This window comes from Cervus canadensis, chromosome 13 (assembly GCF_019320065.1).
Source record: "Cervus canadensis isolate Bull #8, Minnesota chromosome 13, ASM1932006v1, whole genome shotgun sequence".
In the NCBI taxonomy this organism is placed as follows: Eukaryota; Metazoa; Chordata; class Mammalia; order Artiodactyla; family Cervidae; genus Cervus; species Cervus canadensis.
The window spans coordinates 727,607-753,588 of record NC_057398.1 but is presented as its reverse complement, the minus strand read 5'-3'; the positions used below and the strand labels follow the sequence as shown (position 1 = coordinate 753,588).

General features: G+C 54.8%; 1 protein-coding gene across 3 annotated transcripts in view; it reads right to left on the bottom strand.

Annotated features, from left to right (window-relative positions):
* Positions 1 to 25,982, bottom strand: part of PPP1R12B (protein phosphatase 1 regulatory subunit 12B) — a 170,531-nt gene that overhangs the window by 101,368 nt on the left and 43,181 nt on the right. For all 3 annotated transcript variants that reach the window (XM_043485862.1, XM_043485863.1, XM_043485864.1), the window contains exons 2-8: positions 12,739 to 12,869; positions 7,551 to 7,669; positions 5,892 to 6,051; positions 4,197 to 4,341; positions 3,189 to 3,263; positions 1,586 to 1,665; positions 819 to 1,012 (exon numbers count right to left, since the gene is read on the bottom strand). In XM_043485862.1, coding sequence (XP_043341797.1) covers positions 819 to 1,012; positions 1,586 to 1,665; positions 3,189 to 3,263; positions 4,197 to 4,341; positions 5,892 to 6,051; positions 7,551 to 7,669; positions 12,739 to 12,869 — 904 coding nt within the window. The remainder of the gene's footprint in view (positions 1 to 818; positions 1,013 to 1,585; positions 1,666 to 3,188; positions 3,264 to 4,196; positions 4,342 to 5,891; positions 6,052 to 7,550; positions 7,670 to 12,738; positions 12,870 to 25,982) is intronic.

Here is a 25,982-nt window from a genome sequence, read left to right as displayed (position 1 = left end):
TTCCCCCTCACCGAAAACTCTGCGTCTTCTCAGGACACCTCTGGAGGGGAACACGTGGTGACTGCAGGCCCTGGCCTGTGGAGTCTCAGCGCATCACGAGCCCCAGTTATCCAGGAGAGCCACTGCCACAGGCAGACCCACTCAGCAAAATCCGGCTCTGCCAGGCGCCCCCCTGCCCGCGAGCGGAGACCCCGGGCTGACCCGGAGCCCGGCGTACCGTTCCAGGCGTCCCCCTGCCTGCGAGTAGAGACCGAAGGCTAACCCGGAGCCCAGTGTCCGCCCGCCCGCAAGTGGAGACCCCGGGCTGACCCGGAGCCTGGCGTCCCCTTCCAGGTGTCCCCCTGCCTGCAAGTAGAGACCGCAGGCTAACCCGGAGGCCAGTGTCCGCCTGCCCACAAGTGGAGACCCCGGGCTGACCCGGAGCCTGGCGTCCCCTTCCAGGTGTCCCCCTGCCTGCAAGTAGAGACCGCAGGCTAACCCGGAGGCCAGTGTCCGCCCGCCCGCAAGTGGAGACCCCGGGCTGACCTGGAGCCCGGCGTCCGCCCGCCCACAAGTGGAGACCCCGGGCTGACCTGGGGCCCGGCGTCCACCCGCCCGCAAGTGGAGACCCCGGGCTGACCCGGAGCCTGGTGGTCCGCACAGCAAACTTAAGACTCTCGACACGATGCATATCATCAAGAGTCAGAAAGGTAACAAGGATTCTATTCCTTCTTTAGTCCCCAACCGGCAACTACAGGGGCTTCACGTGATGAGAAGGGAGGAAAGAACGATCTCAGGCCCATTTGGGAGTCGGGCCCCCCAGGGCCACCGCCACCTGCCTTCTGACACGCAGCGGCCCCCAGCGGTCTGCGGACCGACGGCCTCAGGGTCCCCCGCCTCCTTCTCGGCCTCTGACTCCGAGGCTTCGTCTTCCCCCTCGTCCTCCTCGGAGCTGGAGCTGCTGGACTCTTTGCTCTCCTCCTCCATCCGGTGGGACTTGGGTGTCTCCTCCTCACAGAGCATCTTCTCTTTGCTAAAGTAGAGACGACAATCGGAGCATCACTCAGAGAGGAGAGACCACTGTCTAAGCTCACGGCAGAGCCAGCAGAAGGGGGACAAGCGAGGAACCTCTGTGTAGAAGCAGTAACAGCACACACACCCTCCCTCAGGTCCATCTAGTGTCCGACGTGAGACCTGGGAAACGGAGGGCTACACTCCTCTCACGGGGCGACCAGTTTTAACAAGTCACTTAACAGATGTTTACTGAGTGATCACTGCACGCCAGGACCAGGTGAGACAACGGGACAGGGGCAACAGAACGGACGTGGCCCCAGGCTCAGAGCTTCTAGTTCGGAAAGCAGTTGGGACTAACAGCCCGTAGCTGGGAGAAAAGAATCACACATGGTTCTCCAATACTTCACAAAGTGAACACACATTCACCCACTCACAGGTCTCCCCCATATCAGTGCCACCCACCTCCTCACCCCTCAAACATCCACCCGTGTTTAAAGACCATCTGGCTACAATCAGACACGAGTCTCTTCACTGTATGAATTCTCAAGCTAAGTATGTCACACGCAGCAGGGCTCAAACCCAAATATCTTACTTCTTAAAGAGTCTACTGTGCAGCTTGCTGTTCAAGTCTGATTCGATGAGCTTATTCCGCGTCTCTTTCTCACTTCGAAGCTGGAAGTCGAGAAAACAGAAAAGGGAAGACATTGACCACTGGGAAGAAGTCAGCGGTGACGAGGACTCCAGCAGCCCTGCTACTGCACCGCACCGGCGGGGAGGCAGAGCGGGGGCAGCGGACACAGCGGCGGGGCTGCCTGGGAGATGAGGATGGAGGAAAACCATGGCAGCAGAGCTTCAGGGACAACCGCCTCCTAAGCATCCAAACCCCACTGCCCCCAAACCTCGCTCTGAAGGGAAGCGCCTGTGAGAGAACGCTCTGTGATCCCGATGCCGAATTAAGCTGGCAAGGCTTCTACAGAGAAACAGCTGCCAAGTGGGAAATGAGCCCTTAGGAAAACCTGCCCAGCACTTAAAGACATGCTCCAGACAACATGTATTTATATCCCCGGACCCCAAAGTTATGCGGGGGCAAAGGCAGGCACCACTCCTAGGAGTGGGAAGATGTTATTTAGTGGAGATACTATTCGTGTTCAGAGACGAACCACACTGGGTAAAACATACATGGAAACTCGCTACTGTATTTCTGCAACTCCTACATGAGCCCCCAAACTATTTCAGATTAAAGTATTCATAAAACAGTAAACACCTAACTGTGAAAACCACACTCTGGTATTAGCAAGGCTGCTGTATCTCGAGCGGCTGCCACTGCTCATCGACAGGGACCACTGACCTGGTGTGTTTGTGCTCTGGGGCCGGGCTCCCCAGTGAGGCCTCTCCCGTCCCAGCCCGATGGTGCTGTGTGCCGGGAGCCCTGGCAGGGAGCCCCCTGCTCTCCCCTCAGAACGGCTCTGCATGCCCTTCTGAACCTGAGCCACAGCCCCACAGAGGAGGACCCAGCAAAGCAAGAGCGTGACCTTCTTCTGCCCCAAGGGGAGCTGCTCGAGCCCTGCAGTGACTGGCTCCGTCCTCCCCCCGACGCCCCTCCTCCAGTGCAGTGAGACTCACTTCCTGCTCGCCCCGGCCAGGGAGGGCTTCTACACGGCACCTGGGCATGGACACACGCCTCCATGGTCCTCCTGAGAGGCGCTGTGCCATGGGCCCAGGAGCAAACCATCACATACTTAGGAGAGGAGAAAGGGAGGGACTGTGGATATCTGATGGACCTGGGCTAGGTATGAATCACTGACCAAGCACCGGCCCATGCCAAATCTCTGAGCTTCGTGAGTTTGCCTGCTTTTTAAGAAAGAAACACATTCCTCCCAGTAGTCAACCTCCTTTAAATAAAGAAGCCTCTCCAGTCAATAAGGAAGTCATGAGACATCCTCAGCTCGGTACTCCCTGTTTGGAAAACACTGACTCCAACACACCACACTCGCTTCCTAGAACCCCAGGTAAGCAGAGTCGGTCATGGTGTTCACGTTCCAGCTGCTCTCAGGTGACACGAGATGACGAGCTAACTTCAGCAAGTGACTTCGGGGACATTTCCTCTAACAGACTGTGGACATTTCCTGCAGAAAGTGACCGCTGCGGGGATGCGGACACAGGCCGCATGGACCATGGCCCACCCGCAGACTCACCACGCTCTGCTTCTTCTGCAGCGTCTCCAGGTGCTCCACCAGGCCCTCGTCGGCCACATCGAACGGTGTCTGGCCCTGGCGAGGAGACAGACGCGGCAGTCACGCACCTCCACCTGGGAACAAGCTGGTGCTCACCTCAGGTGCTGACCCTCTGACAGCTGCCTCCCTAACTAGCCAAATGAGCACCAGGATGATACCCTCCTCTATCAGAGAGGAAACGTGAGAAACAGAAAACCCTGCAAACACAGGGCTTTGTATTTTGTAAAACGGTGAGCAGGAAATCATCACCTCATTTCTAGTGTTTATTGTCTCTTGGCAAATAATCAATTGAAATCTCTACTTCTATCTCTTCCAAAATGCTCATAATTGCTACGATAAATTTAACAAGGGGCTCTCAGAGGCCTCGGAAGGAGGTCCAGGTGTGTGCACTCAAGACTGAGTCACAGGAAGCAGCCCATTAAGTGAGACCCTCAGGCCACAGCTCAGCAAAGGGCCCTGGCCCGCAGACCAAGGGTGAGCAGGGTGGGGCGGGGCAGGCCAGAGCGTCCCCTGAGTAAACAGCCAGGTCTCTGGATCCGCAGACTTAGCAGGTGAGGGAGGAAGCTGCAGGGCCTCTAACCTGCCTGAAGCGAGGCTGGACAACGCTACTTTCAGCCAAACTCGAGGATGCTGTCATATCCCATTTTTTAACGAGTGGATGTGAGCAGGGCTCAGCTATCAGGTTTCTGAATGAAAACCTGAAGCGCCTCATGCTTCTCCCTAAACAGTGGTGTCAGGCTTCCCCACTGCTCATTCTGCCAAGGTGAGAACATTTTTTTCATTTTCTGTTTCACGGGCTTCGACATAAACAGAGGCAGCAGACAGGTTTCACGTCACCAGGTGAGTGAGCCGTGCCGGTGGTCGGTGGACGGGGCGGGTGCAGGGCTCAGCCGCCGGTGGCGTGCGTGCTACTGAGCAGGGCCTTCCTGACCCATGCTCCAGGACGCCGCTGCGGGCCAGCCCACTCACCAGCTTGTTCCTGACATCCATGTCGCAGAGGGCCTCCGCCAAGATGGAGCAGGCCTCCTTCACGCCCCAGTGCGCGGCTGCATGCAGCGGGGTCCAGCCATCATGATCCTGGACGTTGAGCTCATAGCCAGCCTGAATTAAAAGCCTGAGGAGAACCCGAACAAGACATTCAGATCCTCTGCATCAGGGTTCTCTGCCCAACGCGCAGTCATCTGTCTGATGCTGCAGACCCCGGCCCTGAGACCGGGTCTGGCCTCTCAGGCATCAGTGCAGCTGTCACAATTGAGCCCCCTCCCCCCGCAGAGGCCACACCAGGCTGCAGCCACATCACCCCCCAGCACAGAGATCACCCAGAGCCCCGTGCCCTCATCCTCTCCCTCCTCCCACGCCCGCTCTCCGGGTGGTCTGCCACCTCCCGCTGAGGCCGTGAGGCTGCGGGGCACGTGGGGGCCGGCATAAGCCCCGGCCCCAGAGAAGCAAGCGAGGGAACCCTGCCCTGAAGACAGGCGCAGTGACACCCAGCACACGGAGCAGGAGCCTTGTCCGGGACACAAGCAGTGAGGGCGTCTGCTGACAGACACACGCAGAGCCGCCAGCAGCCCGTGCTACGCGAGCCCGGTGGCCCCGAGGCTCCACACAGCAGGGGGACGCACAGGGACGGGGAGGCGGACAGGAGGCCAGACCCCTCCTGCGTGGGCGACCACCCTACTCCAGCAAGTATGGCTCCCCTGAAACCTACGCCCCAGCCTAACGAGGACACAGGGGTGCGCGTCTGTACTGCAGCGGGGCGGCGGGGAGCAGGGAGGCCGGAGATGAACCGCGGAGCAGCAGGAGACCCGCAGGCCCCTCCAGGCTGGCCACCCAACTCTGCTTCCCGTCGGAGCGCCAGGAGAAACCAGGGAGGCCTGGCGGGAGGAGAGAGGTGAACGACCCGGCAGGTACAGGAGGAGATGGTGTGGCGGGAGGAGGGACGGCATGGGGGAGTAGGGCCTGCATGGAGGGAGGAGGGCAGGGAGGAGGGACAGCGTGGGGGAGGAGGGTGGGGAGGAAGGACGGTGTGGGGGAGGAGGGCGGGGAGGAGGGACGGCATGGGGGAGGAGAGCCAGCGTAGGGGAGGGGAGTGGGGAGGAGGGAAAGTGTGGGGGAGGAGGGACAGTATGGGGGAGAAAGGATGGCATTGGGGAGGAGGGCCGGTGTGGAGGGCGGGGAGGAGGGCCGGCGTGCGGGAGGAGGGCGGGGAGGAGGAACAGCATGGAGGGAGGAGGGCGGAGAGGAGGGACAACTTGGGGGAGGAAGGTGGGGAGAAGGGACAGTGTGGGGGAGGAGGGATAGCGTGGGGGAGGAGGGTGGGGAGGAGGGATGGCATGGGGGAGGAGGGTGGGGAGGAGGGACAGTGTGGGGGAGGAGGGATGGCGTTGGGGAGGAGGGACGGAGTGGGGGAGGAGGGCGGGGAGGAGCGACGGTGTGGGGGAGGAGGAACGGTGTGGGGGAGGAGGAACGGTGTGGGGGAGGAGGAACTGTGGGGGAGGAGGGCGGGGAGGAAGGCGGGGAGGAGGGACGGTGTGGGGGAGGAGGGACGGCACAGGGGAGGAGGGATGGCACAGGGGGAGGAGGGCGGGAGGACAGCACCTCTGCTGGGAACCTCACCCCTGCGTCTGCCCCTGGCTGCGCGTCCCACCCGCCGTGCAAACCCACCTGAGGACCTCGGAGTAGCCTTTGGCCGCAGCCACATGCAAGGCAGTGGCCCCCGAGCGCGCCTGCCTCGCGTCCACGATCCTGCCACTGTTGAGCCACTGGCGGGCGTCCTGCAGCATCTGCTGCTCCTCCTGCCTCCGCGCCTGCTCGAGATCCAGCCCTGCGGAGGCACGCCGGACAGCTGCTCAGCTGCCGCGACCTGGCTGGCCTGCCTCAGGGCCGAGAGCCGGCCGCAGCTCCGTCACCAACCTGGGTGCTCAGCCAACTTACTCTGCATCAGAAGAGCCACCCCACCAGGGAGAGGCCACTCAGCTAAAACACACAGCACAGACGGCAGGGCCGCTAAGGGCCGCACCGTGCTCTTGGCCTAAGAACGTGAGACCAGAGGGCGGCTACTGTGTAACACCTGTGAGAGGACACGTCAGTCTTTTCACACCTGAAGCCGTCTGAGCTCCCCCCCAGTCCTCTGAGGTGAGTGTAAACGGTGTTACCACCCCCACCAAACAGAGGACAGAACAAACATGCGGAGGTCAGGCGGCTCACTCGGGGCCACAGAACGTCACCTCCTAGGCCCCTGTCTGCTCCTCCTTCTCCCCTTGCGACACCTAAGACTGGGATCAAGAATCTCAGTTTCAGGTATCATATACTTTTATAAATTAACTCCCTCTAAATCTCATTTCCCTGAGTAGAGAAATATGCCGAGCGAAGCGATGTGGCCTAGAGTTGAGGAGTAGGTGAGCACAGAGACACTTGCGAGGGATTCTGCTTCCCTTCAGAACATTACGGACAGGTTATTAAACGTGACTACTCTCAGCTCTGCAGGCACTCGGCTGTCATAGCGCCTCAGCTCCGCTACTGGAGCAAAGGCAGCCTGGGTGGTGTGTGAACGCAGACCCGCCTGGCCTGCAGGGATGGCGCCAGGAAGGTAACAGGGGAGACCGCCGGGGGACTGCAGACTGTGGGCACACTGGGCTCCCAGAAGCACAGCATGTCCCCACACCTTGGGCCCACACGGCTCTGTGGCACTTCCAGCAGATGCCCCAAGGCCTGTCCTCCCTGCCCGTAGGCCCGGTGTTACTCGCAACTTTAAAAATAAAAGAACCCAAAGACCTCCAGTCGGAGAATCCTGATCTGTTCTCTGAAGTGGATTCTTCTGAAAATATAAAGTAAGTATTTCAGAGTTTCTTCTTCTAATAGCTTCCTCACCGTAACAAACTACCAGAAATTTCCATGATTAGGATGGTTAAAGATCACTTCAGAGGTTGCAACAAACGTCCCACCAGCAGCATGTTCAGCTCTCCTCAAGAGGAAAGGTGCAAAGTCAGAGGACTGGCCAGTACTCAGAGGGACACGCGCCTGCTCCTCTGCGGACCTCACCGTGGACGCCGGGCCGGTGCCGTATGCTCTCGAGGAAGCTGGCGCGCCCTCCTCAGTCTGCCCTGCGGCGTCACAGCCCACCGGCCGCCTGACTACACCGTGGTGCATGGCCCAGGGCTGCAGGGACAGGCTGGCCGCACGTGCCTCTGGAGTCTGGCCTGGCCGATTCACGCGCGAGGACTACCAGGGCACGTGCCGTGGGCAGCGAAGGCTGACATGAGCAGACGGAGCGTCACATGGTGATGCACAGGCCCTCTCCTGCCCTCCGACCCCTCAGCTCACCTTGCTTCTTCACCTGCTCCAGAAGAAGGTCCTTCATGGCAGGCTCTTCTGCAAGGTCAGAGGGGACTTCACCTTCACTGTTGACGATGCCCACGCTGGCTCCGTGGTTAAGGAAATACCTGTGCAGGCAAGATCAGAGTCAGTGCCCTCGCCAGTGTGAGCCCAGCGGCACTCCTGTGCCTGGGCTCTGCGCAGAGCATGGCCCCCGCCTGGAGTTTTACTGTGGTCGCAGGCAGGGCACTCCACTAGCATTCAACCATCAGGATCAAAGCGTCTCTATTTCCTGGTAAGAGTGCTCGCTTCGGCAGCACATATACTAAAATATTTCCTGGTAAGAACAACGCCTACAAGTGGGGTTTCTCACACTCACGTTTCTGAACCCCATTCTCTCACTCCCAGTGGGTAGCAAGGCACTTTGTAAACACAAGGGAGACACGCCGCCTTAAAGCTCACCCCCAGGCTGAGGCCCACACCCCGGCTTCCAGGAGGACTCAGGACCCCGGAAACCTGAGAGTGGAGTCCGCAGAGACAGAGCGGAGTGGCGCTCACAAATACGCCGTTCCCGCCAAGAGCACACCAAGCGGCGCTAGGGCACAAAACAGAACAAAGGACAAATTAAAATGTTCACGGATCTGCCTACGTTACTCGTCCACACAACTCTCCCTTCAACCAGCCATCTCCGTGAAATCTACACTCTAAGACGAAATTAAATGACTGAAGAAATAAATCAGTACATTCTAAATAATTAGATTCTATATTGAAAGCCAATACAGTGTTGGATCCTAAAGAAGAAAGCCCTGATAACTTTAATATCTTACATAGATACTTTTTGATTGTCAAAGTACTTTCACATACAATTATATTATGAGTTTTAAACAACTTTAGGAAGTAGGCTACCTGGGTACTATTAGAGGTAAAGGACAGAGGTTATGGCCCCGTCTTCTGACTTCAAATCTAGTTCATCTTGGCACTATATCAAGTTACTCTGGGGCCAGTGAGAACCCCAACAATGCCAGAGTGCTCCCAAATACAAGTATTTAAAAGAGAAAGAAAAACTACTTAGGCTTCAACTCATCAACAACACAGTCACCATTTACAGGCCCACCCACGTTTACAGGGCACGCATTTCAGGCACACTGAGGCCCCCCATGGGGCTCAGTGGTAAAGAGCCCATCTGCGACGCAGGAGATGCGGCTTCCATCCCCAGATTGGGAAGATCCCCAGGAGAAGAGAATGGCAACCCACTCCGTTATTCCTGCCTGGAAGACCCAGGGACAGAGAAGCCTGGGGGGGTACAGTCCATGGGGTCATGAAGAGCTAGACACGACTGAATGACCAAACAACAACAACATTTTAAAGACACTCCAGAAGATTTAAAAAAGATACTGCATGGCCACTGCATTCAGGAGCTGGCAGAGGAGAATCTGCAGCTATTATCAGACTTACAGCACATCTTTCGAGGCTATTGCTTTCTCACTGCTTGGTACCTGGTATAAACAGCATCCATAAACGTGTCTACCTTACAGGTGGACTACACATATATAAACTCATCTGACTTTCAGCCGTCTCCACTCTCCCTTCACAGACTCAGGAGGACAGACCCTCCACTAAGGCTAGCCGCTCCCTCTGCTCTCCTTAACTGCACTAAGGCCACCTGCTGCCCTTCACGTCCATGCTCCTTCACCTCCCAACCCTGAGAAACCAAAATGCAAAAAATACATAGGGTGAGCACGGGATACACGCTCCTGGACTGAACTGCACCCTCTCTGCTCACCCCAAACCCCACACTCCCCCAGAGTCAGCACTGCACACTCACATCTGGACTGATCTGCACCCTCTCTGCTCACCCTGAACCCCACACTCCCCCGAGTCAGCAATGCACACTCACAATGGACTGATCTGCACCCTCTCTGCTCACCCTGAACCCCGCACTCCCCTAGAGTCAGCAATGCACACTCACACATCTGGACTGATCTGCACCCTCTCTGCTCACCCCGAACCCCGCACTCCCCCAGAGTCAGCAATGCACACACACAATGGACTGATCTGCACCCTCTCTGCTCACCCCGAACCCCGCACTCCCCCCGAGTCAGCACCGCACACTCATATCTGGACTGATCTGCACCCTCTCTGCTCACCCTGAACCCCACACTCCCCTAGAGTCAGCAATGCACACACACAATGGACTGATCTGCACCCTCTCTGCTCACCCTGAACCCCACACTCCCCCGAGTCAGCAATGCACACACACAATGGACTGATCTGCACCCTCTCTGCTCACCCTGAACCCTGCACTATTCCCAAACACAACAGCTCACTTGCCTCCCACATTTCGACACTCCCTCCAACTGATGAAACATCCTCCCCTCCCCTCTTTCCTGCTATTATTAGAAAGTTTCCAAGTCTTTCAAAGCCCCTTTCAGAGGCCTTTCCATGTTCTGACAACCGAACCTTCCCTCTTCTTCCTTGGACTCCGCCTCCGGCACTAAGTCTGGGCCTCAGTCGTGACACACGGGGATGTCGAAGCCGCCCCCACTAGCTGACTGCGGCTCCAGGACAACAACTGTGTCCTCCTCACGGGCATCACCGCTGTGACATCCGACGTGCGCTCTCTCTTAGCAACCCACAAACACTGAGTGAAATAAACAGAACGTCGAACTGCTCCGCTCTAACACCTTTCCCATTCTTTACTGGGTCAGGGGCAAGGTCACTCGGACACAAAGGTCCTACTTCTCCCTTTCCTGAGAAGTTCTTGGACCCTGATGGAGACGACTACTGTCCAGAAATGACCTGGGTCTCCCTGAATCAGAGAGATGAGTGCCAAGTGAGACACCACCCCAGACCATCCTCATCCTGGGGGCAGGCTAATGGGGCGGAACCTCTCCAGGTTCACACTGTTACCTGAACAACAAGTATCAACTGACGAAGTCTCCTTTCCGTTCTGACCACGCCGTGCAGCATGATGGAACCCAAGCCCTCTGCAGCGGTAGTACAGAATCTTAACCACTGGACCGCCAGGGACATGTCTATGAAGTAATATTTATTTTAATCCCGAGGATCTTTACAGTTACCCTGAGGCTCAGAAATACCTGTTGGCTCAGGAAACACGCCCTTTAGAAAATAAAGCCTCTCTTGGGATTCCCTAGAGGTCCATCAGGATGCGGTGCTTTCATAGCCATGGCCCAGGTTCCATCCCCAGTCGGGGAACTCAGATTCCACAAGCCATGCACAGCTTGGCCAAAAAAGAAAAATAAGAAAGAAAGAAAATAAAGCCTCTGTGTTCCTCTTAACTCACCACCTACATAAGGTCTTTTTGCTACTATTGTAAGGGGTGAACAAAGAAAATGAGATGTGTTCAAAAACTCAGAAGAAGTTAGCACCACTAATGTAAACAATAAAACCAAACTAAACGCTGTCATTTGGGTCAATCTGCCGCTTCTAAGTTACACACTTAGTGGTAACAGAAACGTAAGATACCCAGCTAACCAGCAATAAGCCTGAACTCCAAATGAGGAATAAATAGCCCCTAAACCTCTTTTAAAAAATATATCACACAGGGTTGAAATATGAGACCAGAAAGGGTCATCACACTAGAAGGCACTGATTCTTCCCTGGAAAGCGAGTCTGGCTGTTCTTCATTTCCACTTGCTTGAAATTTAGACTTTCTAAAGATTCTGGGAATGAGAGTATAGTTTAAGGTTTTTAAGATACAAAAAGCAAAACAAGGGAATGACCACGCTAATCGTCTCTGAAACACCGCTCACAGGCCCCACGGTCGAGGCCCTCAAAGGCGGGCAGCGGCAGGGGGCGCTCTGCAGGCGGCAGGGGGGCTCTGTGGGGTGGGGGTGGGGGCGGGGGCTCTGCGGGCCTGGCAAGGCAGCCGCACAGACGGGCGGTCAGCGACGCTCGGGAGGGCGAGGACAGCCCGCGGCGGCCAGCGGGGCCTGGTCCAGCTCGCGCCTCCGGGCAGGCCTGCACACGTCTGACTGATCATCTGTGCGTGAGGAGACGGTGCCTCTCACCAGTCCGCTTCGCTCAAGGTAGCATTTGTTCAGGCAACAGACACTTAAATGTTGAACTTATTTCCAAAGGAACTGTGTTCATCCATAAAACCAGGGTAAAGAAACCACGGCAACAGAGCGATGGCAGTCACTGTCTGTCCTCAGCTTCACTTTAAAAGGAGTGAGAGAGACTCCCAGGGTCAGGCCAGCACGAGGCGCCCCGACGCCAGGCCGAGCTCTGCCTCTCACCTTCCAGGGGAAAAGCAGAACCCTGACGGAGTGAGATGCGGTAGCTCAGAATCACAAACAAGCTGCCCGAACAGTCCAATACCAGTGAGGGGGGACGAGCACCTCTGCTCACGGTCCTCAGGTGAACGGACGTCTCTGCAGAGGCTGCCTGAGGGTGGGCGGCTCGGGCTGAGGAGCCGCCCCGAGGGGAGCTCTCCCGCAGGCGCCCACTCCTCAGGACTCGTGGCGTCTGTCAGCCCACCGCCTCTCACTGCCTGCACCCAGCCCCTCACCGCGGGACCCGGCGAAGCGGCTTCCGTGGGGCTGCTCCCAGGCCTCTGCAGAGCTGCCCACACAGCTCACCCTGCTGTCCAACAGGAGGGCTATAATGGGCTCCAGGCCTGCTGGAAAGGGGCCGTAAAACAGCTCAGCTGACTTTCAAAGGACCACAGGAGACACCGCTTTATAGAGAGAATTTACCTTAGCAATCCACGGTTATTCTCATCCAGAACACGCGTGACTGCCTTCTTTTAAAGGTGTTTTTAAGTCTCTTATCTCCCTGGCCACCCGTTCACTAAGCAGACACTCACTCCGCACCCCGTCCAGCTCAGACACTGTGTGGTGGGGTTCTTCTACACAAAGGGTGTGGAGAAGCTCTCCAGGTCTGCCCCAGGCGTGTCCAGCTACAGTCGCTAGAAATGTAGCCCAGACAATGCAGCCGACTGAAGCCACCTCTGCGTACCCCAACAAACATGAATCACCTACAGACAGAAGCAACCACAAAAGCTCAGCTAAAACGCTGCAGATTTAGCAGCTATGTAAAGAACAGTTATCAATTATTCCTTAAAAATAACTCAACTGCCCGCTTTCATGACTACACTAAAGAGCAGCCTTGGCTGTGTGTGACACTCAGACTCGAGAGCAGAGCGCGAATCCACACGCGCCGCCGGCACACTCACTCTGCTATGTTGAGGTAGCCACAGGAAGCTGCCGCGTGCAGGGGCGTCCAGCCTTCGTTGTCCTGCTGGTTGACGCTGGCTCCGTTCTCCACCAGGAACTTCACCATGTCCAGGTTCTCGTCAATGCAGGCCTGCAAAGAAAAGCCCATCACTGACTCAGCAATCGCGTGGGGGACCGTGCGGCGGTGTTGGCAAACAAGGCATGTCCAGCCCCTGCGTCCTGAAGAGTGTCCTGGGGGGCTGCTCAGCGCTGGGGTCTTAGGCAAACCCCCGAACTCCCTCCCTGCCTCAATGCTCAGCTGTGAAAGCGGCATGATGGTAACTGATCGCATCACAGTGCCGCGAGGACTAACCAAGGAGAGTGATCGCTGAGGTGCTGTTTCATCATCACGTTACCCAAGAGTGATGTCAGGAACCACTGGTGTGCCTGTGGATCTTAAAGGCTCAAATACACCTTTCTCAGCAGGAAGCCGCAGCTGAAGTTCCAGGGCTGCTAAACCATCTCTGCTCTGGCGAGAGGGTGCAGCGAGCCTTCAAACAGAAGCAGTGTATTTCCTTTCCATGTACCTTCGGAACAGCTGCAGAGAACACGGCAAGTATTCTGCGCAACAGTCAGGAAGGCAGAGACGCTTCCAAATAAAGGCTGCAAGCCCACTCTGAGCCAGCAAGAAAAGCCACAAACAGCAGGGAAGGCCACCAAGAGCCAAAGGCTGTCTGAGCACACCTAGAGGACAGAAGGGGGTGACAGCCCATATGTATGGAGGTGACCATCCTCAAGACTGCGGTGGACCCAGAAGGGCGGAGACGCTTCAGCGCCCAGAGACAAGCGAGATTCCCTTTTTAAAAACTTCTCTCTTAGCCCCTCCTACGCAACAGAAAAAGAAGAAAAAAAAAAAAAACAAAGTTAAAACTTTAGCAGAGAACAACTATCCAGGTCAAGCTGACTTTTGTAACACTGTTAAGACCCAACTTGCCCCTCTCACTGGGCTGAGGCCCGCACTCAGACACAGAGGCCCACGGGGAGGAGCAAAACAAGCGCTGAGGCCGGTTTCCCTCAATTATGACCCTGAAGAAGCCCGTGACTAACCCTCAATCACGGATTCTCAGTGTCTTTAATGCTCTCCAACACAACAGTAAACACGCACGCAGCCCTTCTCCACGTCCCGCGCTCAGAGCCGACTCTGAGCACAAAGCATCTGTGTATCTGCCTGAGTTCCCAGATGAACAAGCAGCTTTCTTCACAGATGCTACTTTACTCAGAAGAATGAACAGGTAAACTATGACCATCAGGGCTCGAAAATGGAAAGTGAGCCTGTCACTTCAAAAGAAAAGAAACCTAGTATTTCTTGCCAAGGACAAAATTTGGCCATCCAATTAAAATCAGAATTCTGAAAAATTACGCACTACCAAGAACTTGACAGCTTCCTAATACTCAGTTTTCCAATGTGACCAGTGGGATTATCAACAAAGGTGATTTTTTAATACTGTAAACAGAAATACATACAAAGATCTGGAAGATCTGTGTAACTCAACGAACCTATATTTTCCACAAAAGCAAATTCATGTGTGAAAACCAAGCAAGGTAAAAAATCCACTCAAAACAGAGGTCAGATGATGGACTTTAACGTCACAAAGTAAGGAAACTCCGCTGATATGGTTTCAGATTCCACACAGTGACTGACACTCAAGAAGCTACCCTCATTGGCATTTCAGTGCGGCACCAAGAACACCCGTAACTGTCTGAACAGGCTATGAAAACACTCCCCCCTTCCAAACAGCCACCCGTGTGAGCCCAGATCTCCCTCATAAACATTCACCAAAACAAGTTATCACAGGAGACAGAACGCAGACACCCGCAGAGATTCGTACAAATGCAGAACAAAGCCACTCTTCTCATTAGGCCACCATGTCGATTGACTATGTTTACTGTGCTTTTGTTTCTGAAAGTATATAGCTCTTTTCCACTAAAATACGTGGTTTCTACAAACATGTAATGGGCTATTGCTATTTTAACTGAATTATTAAGCACATAGTTTCAAGATTTTTCAGTAATATGTAATAATACTTATGAACTGAAGCTCTTTAGGGGCCTGAATAAATTTTTAGAATGTCAAGGATTACTTAGATCAAACAGTTTGAGAACTGATGTCTTCAATGAAACACACCAAGGGATATTTCACGGTGATAATGAGCAACTGGGAAAGACTGAGGGCAGGAGGATGACATGGATGGATGGCATCATCGCCTCAATGGACATGAGTTTGAGCAAACTCTGGGAGATGGTGAAGGACAGGGAAGCCTGGTGAATTGCAGTCGGGGGTGGGGGTGGGATGGGGGCAGGTCACAAAAAGTGCAATGACATAGCATGGGCAACCACTGAAACAGCAAAAGATTAATTACTGTGGGGGGGATTCAAGCCAGAACTCTGAGGGTAACTACAACACTTAAGCATCTATCCTAGCAAGAGCACTTAACAAGAAACCCCTCCAGATAAACCTCATGTCAATCTCATTTAGAAACAAAGACTGGATGACAAGCAGTTGATTCAATCTAGAGGATATTTATTTAATTAGGTAATCTTGGCTGAAGATTCACTTCATGGCAAATAGATGGGGAAACTATGGAAACAGTGAGAGACTTTATTTTCTTGGGCTCCAAAATCACTGCAGAGGGTGACTGCAGCCATGAAATTAGAAGATGTTCCTTGGAAGATAAGCTATGACCAACCTAGACAGTGTATTAAAAAGCAGAGACATTAATTTGCCAACAAAGGTCCATCTAGTCAAAGCTATGGATGTGACAGTTGGACTATAAAGAAAGCTGAGTGCCAAAGACTTGATGGTTTTGAAATGTGGTGTTGGAGAAGACTCCTGAGAGTCCCTTGGACTGCAAGGAGATCCAACTAGTCAGTCCCAAAGGAAATCAGTCCTGAATATTCATTGGAAGGACTGATGCTGAAGCTGAAACTCCAATACTTTGGCCACCTGATGCGAAGAACTGACTCACTGAAAAAGACCTGATGCTGGAAAAGACTGAAGGCAGGAGGAGAAGGGGATGACAGAAGATGAGATGGTTGGATGGCATCACCGATTTGATGAGTTTGAGCAAGCTCCGGGAACTGGTGAAGGACAGGGAGGCCTGGCGTGCTGCAGTCCACGGGGTCGCAGAGTCAGAAACGACTGAGCTGAACTGACTGAAGAAATCCGGGATAGACACCAGGTCACTCAGGTCTGACCTTAATCAAACCCCTATGATTATATAGTGGAAGTGACAAATAGATTCAAGGGATTAGATGCAATAGACAGAGTGCCTGCAGAGCTATGGACAGAGGTGTACAACCCTGTACAGGGAAGCAGTAACGAAAACCATCCCAAAGAAAAAAACACAGGAAGGCAGAGTGGCTGTCTGAGGAGGCCTCACAACTAGCTTGAAAAAGGAAAGTGAAGGGCAAAGGAGGAAGGGAAAGGCACACCCAAATAAAAGCAGAGTTTCAGAGAATACCAGGGAGAGAGAAGAAAGCTTTCTTAAGTGAACAGTGCGAAGAACTAGAGGAAAACAATAGAATGGGGAAGACTAGAGATCTTTTCAAGAAAACTGAGATACCAAGGGAACATTTCATGGAAAGATGAGCATGATAAAGGACAGAAATAGTATGGACCTAACAGAACCAGAAGATATTAAGAAGACGTGGCAAGAATACACAAAAAAAGGTCTTAATGACCTGGATAACCACAATGATGTGGTCACTCACCTAAAGCCAGACATTCTGAAGTCTGAAGTCAAATGGGCCTTAGGAAGCATCACTACGAACAAAGCTACTGGAGGTGATGGAATTCCAGTTGAGCAATTTCAAATCCTAAAAGATAATGCTGTGAAAGTGCTGCCAGCAAACTTGGAAAACTCAGCACGGGACTGGAAAAGGTCAGTTTTCATTCCAATCTCAGAAAAGGGCAAAAGCCAAAAAATGTTCAAACTACAGTATAATTGCTTTCATCTCACACACTAGCAAAGTAATGCTCAAAATTCTCCAAGCTAGGCTTCAACAGTACATGAACCGAGAACTTCCAGATATTCAAGCTGGATATAGAAAAGGCAGAGGAATCAGAGATCAAATTGCCAACATCTGCTATATCATCGAAAAAGAAAGAGAGTTCCAGAAAAACATCTACTTCTGTTTTATTGACTCTGCTAAAGCCTTTGACTGTGTGTATCACAGCAAACTGTGGACAATTCTTAGAGAGATGGGAATACCAGGCCACCTTACCTGCCTCCTGAGAAATCTATATGCAGGTCAAGAAGCAACAGAACCAGACATGGAACAATAAACTAGTTCAAAATTGGGAATGGGGTACATCAAGGCTGTATATTATCACCCTGCTTGTTTAACTTTTATATGCAGAGTACATCATGAGAAACACCAGGCTGGATGAAACACAAGCTGGAATCAAGATTGCCTGGAGAAATACCAACAACCTCGGATATGCAGATGATACCATTTTAATGGCAGAAAGTTAAGAGCAACTAAAAAGCCTCTTGATGAAAGTGAAAGAGGAGAGTGAAAACGGTGGCTTAAAACTCAACATTCAAACAACTAAGATCATGGCATTTGGTTCCATCACCTCATGTCAAACAGAAGGGGAAAAAACAGGAAGAGGAGCAAATTTTACATTCTTGGGCTCCAAAATCACAGCAGAAGGTGACTGCAGCCACAAAATCAAAGGATGCTTGCTCCTTAGAAGAAAGTTATGACAAATGTAGACAGTGTATTAAAAATCACAGACATCACTTTGCTGACAAAGGTCTGTAGAGTCAAAACTATTGTTTTTCCAGTAGTCATGTTCAGATGTGAGAGTTGGACTATGAAGAAGGCTGAGCGCAGGAGAATTGATGCTTTCAAACTCCGGTGCTGGAGAAGACTCTTTAGAGTCTCTTGGACAGCAAGGAGATCAACCCAGTCAATTCTAAAGGAAATCAACCCTGAATATTCATTGAAAGGACTGAAGCTGAAGCTCTAATACTTTGGCCACCTCACGTGAAGAGCAGACTCAATGGAAAAGATCCTGATGCTGGGAAAGAATGAGGGCAGGTGGAGGAGGGGGCAACAGAGCAGAAGATGGTTGGATGTCATCACTGACTCAATGGACATGAGTTTGAGCAAGTTCCAAGAGACAGTGAAGGACAGGGAGGCCTGGTGCACTGCAGTCCATGTCCACAGGGTCACAAGGAGTCGGATATGACTCAGCGACTGAACAACAAATGATCTTAGTTACAAAAAGCATCTTGTTCATTTCCCCCAAACCACTTGATATTCTTTTTACAATTAGTGGAATTAGTTAAACAGCTTAACCTCGATTTGATTTGATGTCATGTATTCCTCCAGCCTGACCTTCTGAGGCCAGATGACTTTTAGAGCCAGTATTCAAAATAGCCTCTTTTTTAACCGGCAGTTTCAAAAAATAAAAACTTTTTCCTATTATGTTTGCTTAGGTTGATCAATTCTACAAGCTTTCCTCATTTATACTTCCTTACCATGTAAGATATTTCATAACTATTCATAATATTATGAACCATTTTGTAATTAAGACTATCAGTGAACCTCTCACACCCTGCATGTCTGCCAGTCTGCAATCCCACAGGTTAAGATTCAGCTAACCCCCTGCAGAATATGTCACTAAAAACTGCTAATACTTTAACTGGAAGGATGGAAGAGGGTATTTGCAAATAGGTAGTGAAGTTCAAGGAGGAGAATGTGCTTCAGAGGTTAAGGACACTCTCTGCCCAGGTGTCATACACTGTGTCAGGAAGGTCCAATGTGCCCTCGGGCCCTGTGCTAGTATGCAGCACGAATCCACTGCTCCTCACCTGGCTGCAAAGTCTCTCTGGCGCTGGACGGAGAACAGTCTGGACACTTAGCCAGGGGCCATACCATCACCACGCAGAATTCTGGGAACCAATGTTCTCAAGATGTTTCTTCATCCTTAGATGGATGCCAAATTCCAGAGGGAACACAACCCCAGCGAACCAGGTATCAAACAGGAGAAACCTCTCTTCTCTTTCCCCCCTCACGTCTCCCTTCCTTTTCTTCACCTCATAGTAACTTCAGTTCTCTTCCTTTGCAGTTTCATGATCACTCCTGTCTATGAGCCTCACATCCCTGATATGGCGTTTATGTAGAATGACACTGTGAGGATGTCCAAGACGATGACAGCCGGCCTCATCTGACAGTGTCCCTCTCCAGAGGGTCGTCTGGGAGGAAACAGCAGGACAGAGGTCAGATGCCCCCTCGCCCGGCACCCCACAGGGCGTGGCAGGAGCCGGGCAGACCTGGGCCCATGACCCAGCCCTGCCAGCGCACACGCCCCGAGCGAGGACCAGGGGCTCAGCTGGGGACGGGAGCACCACCAGCCTCGCAGGCCTGGGTGAGGACTAAAGAAGATAAACCCTTGGCGCAGCACCTGGCACTGTTGTTTTTAAGCTAGGGGTTTAACTCAACGGCAACAACTTCCCCAGGAAAAAGCATAAATCCTACTTTACTCCTCATGTACCACTGCCCTCCAGCTCTAGGCTTTGAGCTAGCAAGATCATGGAGCCTGTTCCTTAAGCCTGCCTTCAGGAAATTCCCTGTAGCGCCTAAGATGCTCTGGGGTCCTACAGTCAGAAGCCACAGGAATCAAACAGTATGTCCACAGTCAACTAAAGAAGACCGCTGTCGGGCAGACCAGTCCACAAAGTTGTAGGCAGTCCTTCTCAGGATTCATCTAGGAGTGACCATTCTCTGTTCTTTGTTTCGGGGAATTTTTTTCCCTCTAGGAGGGTTTCCATGGTGGCTGAAGAATCCGCCTGCAATGTGGGAGACCTGGGTTTGGGTCTCTGGGTTGAGAAGATCCCCTGGAGAAGGGAACAGCTACCCAGTCCAGTATTCTTGCCTGGAGAATCCCCAAGGACAGAAGAGCCTGGTGGGCTGCAGTGCACGGGGTCACAATGAGTCGGACCCGACTGAGTGACTTTCCCTTTCACTAGGAGAATGAGTGTGACTGAAGTCAAGGAAGACAAATGAATAGTCCCTGAAAGGCTTCTCAGCTAAACGAAGACTAAATTTAGACGCTTCTGCCCACTCCCTCTGCAGCTGTGCTGCTGCCTCTTCCGGGCCTCAGCGAGAGGGCAGGCAGGCGGCCGCCTAGAAAGCCATGGCTGGGGCCACGGCCCCCACGCAGGGCTGCATGCGCCTCCCCACGGACAGGTCTTCCCCTTGAACAGGCCAAGACACTAAACAGCCTTCTGATGTCACTTTTGACACAGAATATTACTAAAGTAACAACCTGTTCTAAGCTCCTTGAGAAAAGGAGATATTACTTAATTACTAGTCCAGAAAGCTACTAGAGAAATTGCCAGTCATTTAAAGCTTCCTAAAATCAGCATGTCACAGTTCCCTGGCAATGAGCATCTCTCCCCCAGGAAAAAGACTTGACTTCACGGCCTGGAGAAAGGGGAGCACCGCGCCCCTCCACTGTAGCTTGCCCTGCCCTCTCTCTATCAGAGGCAAGAGCAGCTGACGGCTGACCAGCGCCAGCGTTAATCTGGGAGTACAACAGAGGCCTTACAGAACAAAGCTGCCTCCATCCCCAAAATAGCCTGCAACTGTCACCACCAGCAAGCGCCACTGACCCCAGAGCTGACCTTGCTGCTGTGTCTCAGAACACTGCTGAGACTACCTGCTCTGGCCCGGAACAGCCTCCCCCAGGCCCATTCACTCCAGCACAGGCCGCACACTGACGCCGGGCCCCGGGCAGCGGGGTTTCCCGGCCTCGATTCCACAGATCACACTGGGGGATGATGCTGCTGGAGACATGGCCCTTCCACACCTTTCACCATCTTGTCCTCTATCCTCCAAACTTGTATAACCCAGTAATAATAATTTATATAGTCTATATAACTCAAAAATTATGTAATTCCCAAAATTATGCAATGTCTACCTTATGCTGAAAACCCTAAATGCTTGGAGGTAACAGCAAAGAGCCAAATTTCTTTCACACAAGCGCGTATCACTAAACTCCCTGAATCGCCTATATGCAAGTCTCAAGTCCACCAGCAAAGCCAGGATGCAAATTCCATGAGGGAGGGCTCTCTGGCTATTTGTTCACTGATCGATCCCAAATACCAAGACTGCACCAGGCACCCAGCAGTTCCCCAACAGACGTCTGTGGAAAAGAACGAACGCCCAAACGCACAGAAAGTCCCATTTTCTACAGATTCAGGTGACTTTCGGCTACCTGGACTCACCCAAAGGCCTCTCCAGGCTCATCCCACTGACAGCAGACAGCACGTCCCAGTGTGGGCTGGCCCCACTGAGGACAGCACGCTGACACCCGCACGTCTCCCGCTGGGCACGCATCTCCATCCACTGGGCAGCAGCTGAACGGTGGCCCAGCAGGGTACAGCCATGTCCTAATGCCAGAAGCCGGAGAGGGGGATGCGACTCACACAAGGGGGCCCTGCAGGCATAGGCAGGTTATGGTCTCCAGGTGCGGAGGCGTCCTGGGTGACCTGAGAGGCCCCAAATCCAACCAGCGTCCTGCCAAGAGGCAGACAAGCAGGCAGGGGAGACTGGCGAAGGCAGAAGAGGGGTGGCAGCGTGCCCGGGGCAGAACCTGGAGAGAGCCGGCCGTCACCAGGAGCCGGGGCCCTAGAGGAGAGCCTCTCCCTGGAGCTCCGGGGCCAGGGCGGCCCCATCGCACCCTGACTTCAGGCTTCAGCCTTCCGCCTTGAGAGCCGTGAGGTGACAGGCTCCTGCTGCTGCCAGCCACCAGGCCTGTGGTGGTCGGCCACAAACCATGGGGCACCGACACGGCTGGCACAGAGTGGACGTGAGCTCCGCGAGGACCGGCGGCACCCTAGCCCTCGGGGCCAACACGGTCACCGCAGCCAGTCACCGTGTCTCTGCCGGATGAAAATGGTCGGGAAATCAACTACACCACTTCTTAAGTCACAGCTGTATTTTACCAGAAGGTTTTAAAATCAATTTTCAGCCCGAAGAGCAAATGCCCTGAAAGGCCTGACCACGTGCTTGCGTTGGGCACGCTGCTGAAAGTACTGCCTGAGGACCGGGGCCAAGGCGGGCGGGGACGCGGAGGACTGAACCACGAGGCTGCTGGGACCCAATACAGCTCAGCTCACAGCACCCTGGCTCCAACAGGGCAGCCTCAGCGCACCACCAGAACGCCTTCGGGCGGAGTCGAGGCGACCCAGGGCTCAGTACGTTTGGAAATCTCAGCCCTGAGCAGTAAGCCCTTCAAAAAAGCTCTACCACACTGTAGCTCAGACCGCCTGACCCACAACTGAGGCAAGCGTCCACTGCGGCCACAACACAGCGTGTCCGTCAGGGAGGCAGGGATCACGGCAGCAGGCTGTCCAACGCGACAGGTGCCCCGGCACCGCCAGCCTAGCTCAGGGCTCAGGGCTCAGGGCCGCGGGCGGCTTGGCCCAGCGGCAAGAACTATATCTGAGGATGCGCTCAGCGCTCAGGCCGGCTCTGGACACAGATCTGTGGCCTTTCAGGAGAGAGAGCCAACAGAGGCAGCACAAGCATTTTCCATGGAGCGTCATATGACAGAGACTCGTGTTCTCAGCAAACTGGCATCTGTCCCCAAGGCTGTGGCCGTCTATAATCTGCGGCCAAAGAAACCTTCCTTCAGTTAAGAGCAAGCGCCTTACTGTCTAAGGTGGACACTGCTTCGGTTTCAAACGTATGCTCACTCTGGGTCTAACAGGAGAGCCTAGAAATGCCACCACCCTTACCCTTCAAATAAGGCCGCCCTCCACCATCCCTGAGCTGCCAGACAGGCATCACCGCGGCAACTTCTGTACCACAGAGCCTGTGCCCAGCTACCCTAACGTGTCATCGAGGCGGCTTTTTGAAAAGTCAAGGAGAAGATGCAGGGCCTGGAGAAGGGCAAGGAGAAGATGGACGCAGCGTCTTCTCAAAGCCCACAATCCGTCTCAGACAGAAATTCCGGAGTCCAGTCTCCAAACCTGAACCCTGTCCCTCGCTGACAGTCTTAATACTGAGGACCATGAGCGAGGCGAGTAACTGCAGCCAATCCCAGGCGTGCGCTTCTCAGGCCAGGGGTGCGCGCGGCCGGATGGGGCTGCCTCGTGAGCGGGGAGAAGGGCCCTGGAGAGGCCGTCTTCTCACAGGTCACACGCACTGGGCCAAGGCCCACCAGGTCGTGACGTGGCCTGCCTGAGGACACCCAGCGGAGCGAGGCTCCAGGGAGAGGCCTGCCTGAGGAGACCCGGCGGAGCGAGGCCCCGCGACAGGCCTGTGCGGAGGAGACCCGGCGGAGCGAGGCTCCGGGGAGAGGCCTGCCTGAGGAGACCCAGTGGAGCGAGGCCCCGGGACAGGCCTGCACCAGCGCTGAGGAGACCCGGCGGAGCGAGGCCCCGGGACAGGTCTGTGCTGAGGAGACCCGGCGGAGGGTGATCCCAGGACAGGCCAGTGCTGAGGAGACCTGAAGGAGCGAGGCTCCGGGGAGAGGCCTGTGACCTGCCTGAGGAGACCTGGCGGAGCGAGGTTCCGGGGAGAGGCCTGTGACCCGCCTGAGGAGACCCGGCGGAGTGAGGCTCTGGGACAGGCCTGCGCCGGCGCAGAGGAGGGGCGTGCAGCAGCCGGGACAGTCAGCAGGAGGGGACCCAGCCCACAGACGCAGAAGCCAGCCCCGAAAAGGGACCTGAGATGTTTCAGGTCACACATCAGGTGAGGAACCCCCTGAAGTTTCTCCCCACCACAGCGCTGACGGGTCAGGCTCAAGGTTCCACTCGGCGCACAGAGCAGCGGTAACACCTGACACCATCTTCCTAAAATCAGAGGGCAAGCAGACATCACGAGGAACACGGCCGACTGCTGATCCGAGCTGCTCACGGCTGACTAGACCAAACGCAAAGCACAAAGACCCCATGAAAGCACTTGGGTTCTGTCTGCTCATTAGCAGAGTCAAGAGTGGAAACCCCCCTCAGAGCTCGGCTACCTGTCCCACCCTCAGCCCCAAGGCAGCCTCGCCAGCTGGCACGCAGAGTACACAGCTGTCCTGTGAAAAGGGGTTTTCTATTTAACTCCAGGCCGGCCTGTGCCCATAAGCAAGGGCTTCACAAGCTGCAGAGTGCAGTCTGAAAGCGAGGGCACGGGCCAGGGCTGCCAGGGCACGGCACGGCCAGGCTGCCGAGCAAGCCTCACAAAGAAGGAGGGCAGTTCTGGGGCCTGGGCTGGGTGAGGAGAGGATACAGGAAGATGAGGTTCTCAGCAAGTATCAGGTAAACCAGCACAGCGCGTTTTACGCCTGAGATACTAAACAGGAAGGACCGTTTCCCGGCGTATCTTCATGCAGCGCTTTGCGCCGGCAAAGCTCTGTGTCAGTCCTCGTCACCTCCTCAGAGCCGCATGTGGCAGGGGCGCAGGGAACACGGCACGCACCCTGCCCCGGGCGGCTCGGCCGGCAGGAGGGGGGCTGCGCTCAGCCCCGACGGCCAGTCAGGAGCCCCATGTCTGTGGATGAGAGATCGCTGCGTGCTGCCATTCCCCATCTGCAAAACAGCCACACCAACCACAGAGCCTGCGTCATGGGCCACACACGAGTGAGGGCACACCACCGATCACAGGGCCGCATCATGGGCCACACACCGATCACAGGGCCACGTCATGGGCCACACACGGGTGAGGGCACACCACCGATCACAGGGCCGCGTCATGGGCCACACACCGATCACAGGGCCACGTCATGGGCCACACACGGGTGAGGGCACACCACCAATCACAGGGCCGGTCATGGGCCACACACGGGTGAGGGCACACCACCGATCACAGGGCCGCGTCATGGCAATACATTGCAAGGAGTAGGGCATCAGCCACGATCAACAGGCCGTGCAATCCATGGGCACACACCCCTACTTCAAACAGAGGGGCCACGTCTGGGCCGAACCAACGTGGTGGACGGTGCACACCACCGATCACAGGGCCGCGTCATGGGTCCACATCAGGGTGAGTGCACATACACTCGATCACAGGGCTCGCGTCATGGCCACTACACTCGATCTACAGGGCTCCGTACGCTGGGACCACACACGCGTGACGGCAACACTGATGCACATGGGCCGCGTCATGGGCACACACACGGGCTGAGGGGCACACCACGATCACATGGCGCGTCATGGGCTCCACACTACGATGCGGGGCTCCTGTCATGGTGAAGCTTAACATCATCGGATGCGATCCGTGAACACACCACCGATCAGCAGTAAGCCGCGTCATGGGCCACACGAAACCGATCACAGGGGCCTGCGTCATGGAGTCACATATCGTGGTGAGGACACACCACCGATGCACAGGCCGCTGTTCATGTGCCACCTAGCAACCTGTAGATACTACAGTGGAAAGGCGCGGTCATGGGTCACACACCAACCAAGAGCCTGCGTCATGGCCAACAACGAAATGAGGGCACAGCCACTGATCACAGGGCCGCGGTCATGGGCCACACACGAATCACAGGGCCGCGTTCGAATTGGGTCCACACACGGGTGAGGGCACACCATCGATCAGAGGGCCGCGTCACGGGTCACACACCAATCACAGGGCCGCGTCATGGGTCATACACCAACCACAGAGCCTGCGTCATGGGCCACACACGAGTGCGGGCACACCATCGATCAGAGGGCCGCGTCATGGGTCACACACGAGTGAGGGCACACCACTGATCAGAGGGCCGCGTCACGGGTCACACACCGATCGCAGAGCCTGTGTCATGGGTCACACACTGATCACAGGGCCGCGTCATGGGCCACACAAGAGTGAGGGCACACCATCCATCAGAGGACCGCGTCACAGGTCACACACCGATCACAGGGCCGCGTCATGGGTCACACACCAACCACAGAGCCTGCGTCATGGGCCACACACGAGTGCGGGCACACCATCGATCAGAGGGCCGCGTCACGGGTCACACACCAATCACAGGGCCGCGTCATGGGTCACACACCAACCACAGAGCCTGCGTCATGGGCCACACACGAGTGAAGGCACACCACCGATCACAGGGCCGCGTCACGCGTCACACACCGATCACAGAGCCTGCGTCATGGGTCACACACCGATCACAGGGCCGCGTCATGGGCCACACACGAGTGAGGGCACACCATCCATCAGAGGACCGCGTCACGGGTCACACACCGATCACAGGGCCTGCGCCATGGGCCAC